The sequence below is a fragment of the Myotis davidii genome, unplaced genomic scaffold (assembly GCF_000327345.1).
Source record: "Myotis davidii unplaced genomic scaffold, ASM32734v1 scaffold431, whole genome shotgun sequence".
NCBI lineage: Eukaryota > Metazoa > Chordata > Mammalia > Chiroptera > Vespertilionidae > Myotis > Myotis davidii.
In genome coordinates this window covers 98,966-100,874 of record NW_006282878.1, presented here as the reverse complement: position 1 = coordinate 100,874, position 1,909 = coordinate 98,966, and the positions used below count along the sequence as shown (strand labels likewise).

Below are 1,909 nucleotides of genomic sequence, written 5' to 3'. Positions count from 1 at the left end.
TCCTCACGTCCTCTTTCCTTTTCCATGAACAGGGTGCCCTGTTCCCAGACCGGAGCTGATCTGCCAGCCGGAGCCGGGGTGGGAGCTGTGGATGGTGAAGACAGATCTCTCCCGAGGCACCTGTCCAGGTAGGAGCCGAGGCCCGGCAAACGGAGGCCCTGCCGCCCTGAGGCCTTGAGGAGACCGCTGGCCGCGGGTCCCTGGGGAAGCTGCTTGCTGTGGCCTGTCTGCTGGTTTGGAAGCCTTGGAGCCCTTTGACCTGTGGGCCCTCTGACCTCATGGAGGACGGAGGTGTCCGCGCTGAGGTCTGTCTGGGGGTCAGAGTCTGGCTTGCCGATCACCATCTCCGTGCCGTAGCGAAGTTGCAGGATCTCCTCTCTTTGTGTAAGAAACCCAGCTTCTGGGTCAGACAGACTCCAGGACCTCAGGGCTCAGCATATGGCGGCTCTTTTTCTCACTCGGCAGGGCCCATGGGGTCAGCAGGGAGCTGGTCACAGGTTCTGAAGGACCCGTGTGGGTTCTGTCGTCAGTGTGTGGCTGTCGGGTTGTGCTGACATCCTTGAGCTGGCAGAGGAGAATGGTGAGAGGAGGGAGGATGTCTGTCACCGCACTCCCACAAACACCAGTTCCCCTCACATCCCACGACGAGAACTGGGCGTTTGGGCACCTGGGTGTGGGGCTGGGAAGCGGGGTGAGGCTGTCGGTGAGGAGCAGCGGCTTTGGTGAGTGCAGTCTGCGACAGTCAGTCTGTCCCTGGAAGATGCTGGTAGTGGTGTCTCTGTTGTCAGGCTGTTTGGGGATGTAATCACATATTGCATTAATGCATAAAACTGCAGAGCACCGCATCTGAGCATAGTGGCTCATGGTCGTGGCCTGTTATCATGAGTGACGGGTCTCACATTTCCCGCTGAACTCTGAGGAAAGGGCCTTCTTTCTCTCCAGCTGTGCTCTGCCTGCCCCCGTCCACCTTCTTCACCCGCCCATCCTCTGGTCAGTCAGCAACACGGGCTCTCCCTGTTCCTGCCCCTCCCTTTAGGGTAAGGAGGTTTCAATGACAGATCAGCAAACAATTTCCAAGAATAGACAAAGTATCTGATTAGCTCATCAATAGATTTCCGGGAGTAGGCAGAGTATCTGATTAACAATAATCAACAAGGATCTACATAAGTATCTAAGGAATTAAGGGAACTAAGGTGGGGATGCTTCAACTATTATTACCTAAATTAACTGAGTGGTTCACAGCCCTGACCTTTGTTAGGACTTTCAAGCCCTGACCTTTACTAGGACTTTCAATGACTACTAGCTTTTGGGGGGTCTCTGTCTAAACTCAGCTAGTGAAGACAATGAATGGACTCCGGCAAACCTCAATGACATTGACCTTCTCTGCCCCACCTGGGAGCTGTGGAGGGCACTGGGGCATCACGTGTGGGCTTGGTGCCCCTGCAGTCATTTCTGTTGGTCCCTTGGGCTGCTCAGCCAGACTTTGAGTCTGTCTGCAGCTCGTGGCAGCCCCTCCGCGTCGGTGCCAAGCCTCTGCCCCCCCTTCAGTCCCACATCTCCCCTTGGCAGCCTCAGAGGCACCAGAGTCAACGTTCCTGGCAAGGAACCCATGGCGTTGCCCACTCCTCTCGCCTCCCAGTTTCAGCGAGTGCTGCTGCCAGTGAGGCAGGTTAGAAACTAGATACGGCCTCCGAATGACTCACCCTCCACCGCCATCATTCCTACCCTAGCCGTGCCCAGTCCTGTTCATTCCGTCACATTCATCCCCTGAATCTATCACTAATAACTCACCCCTTCGCCATCATTCCTACCCCAGCCATCCCTGGGCCTGTTCATTCCCGTCACTGCAGCCCCTCCATCAGACCCGTCCCACCCTCAGTTTCAGCTCATCCTCTGGCCCCGGGCGATG

General features: G+C 56.4%; 1 protein-coding gene across 3 annotated transcripts in view; it reads left to right on the top strand.

Moving 5' to 3' along the window:
* Positions 1 to 1,909, top strand: part of ZNF805 (zinc finger protein 805) — a 59,971-nt gene that overhangs the window by 3,757 nt on the left and 54,305 nt on the right. For all 3 annotated transcript variants that reach the window (XM_015561769.1, XM_015561781.1, XM_006753300.2), the window contains exon 2: positions 33 to 128. In XM_015561769.1, coding sequence (XP_015417255.1) covers positions 33 to 128 — 96 coding nt within the window. The remainder of the gene's footprint in view (positions 1 to 32; positions 129 to 1,909) is intronic.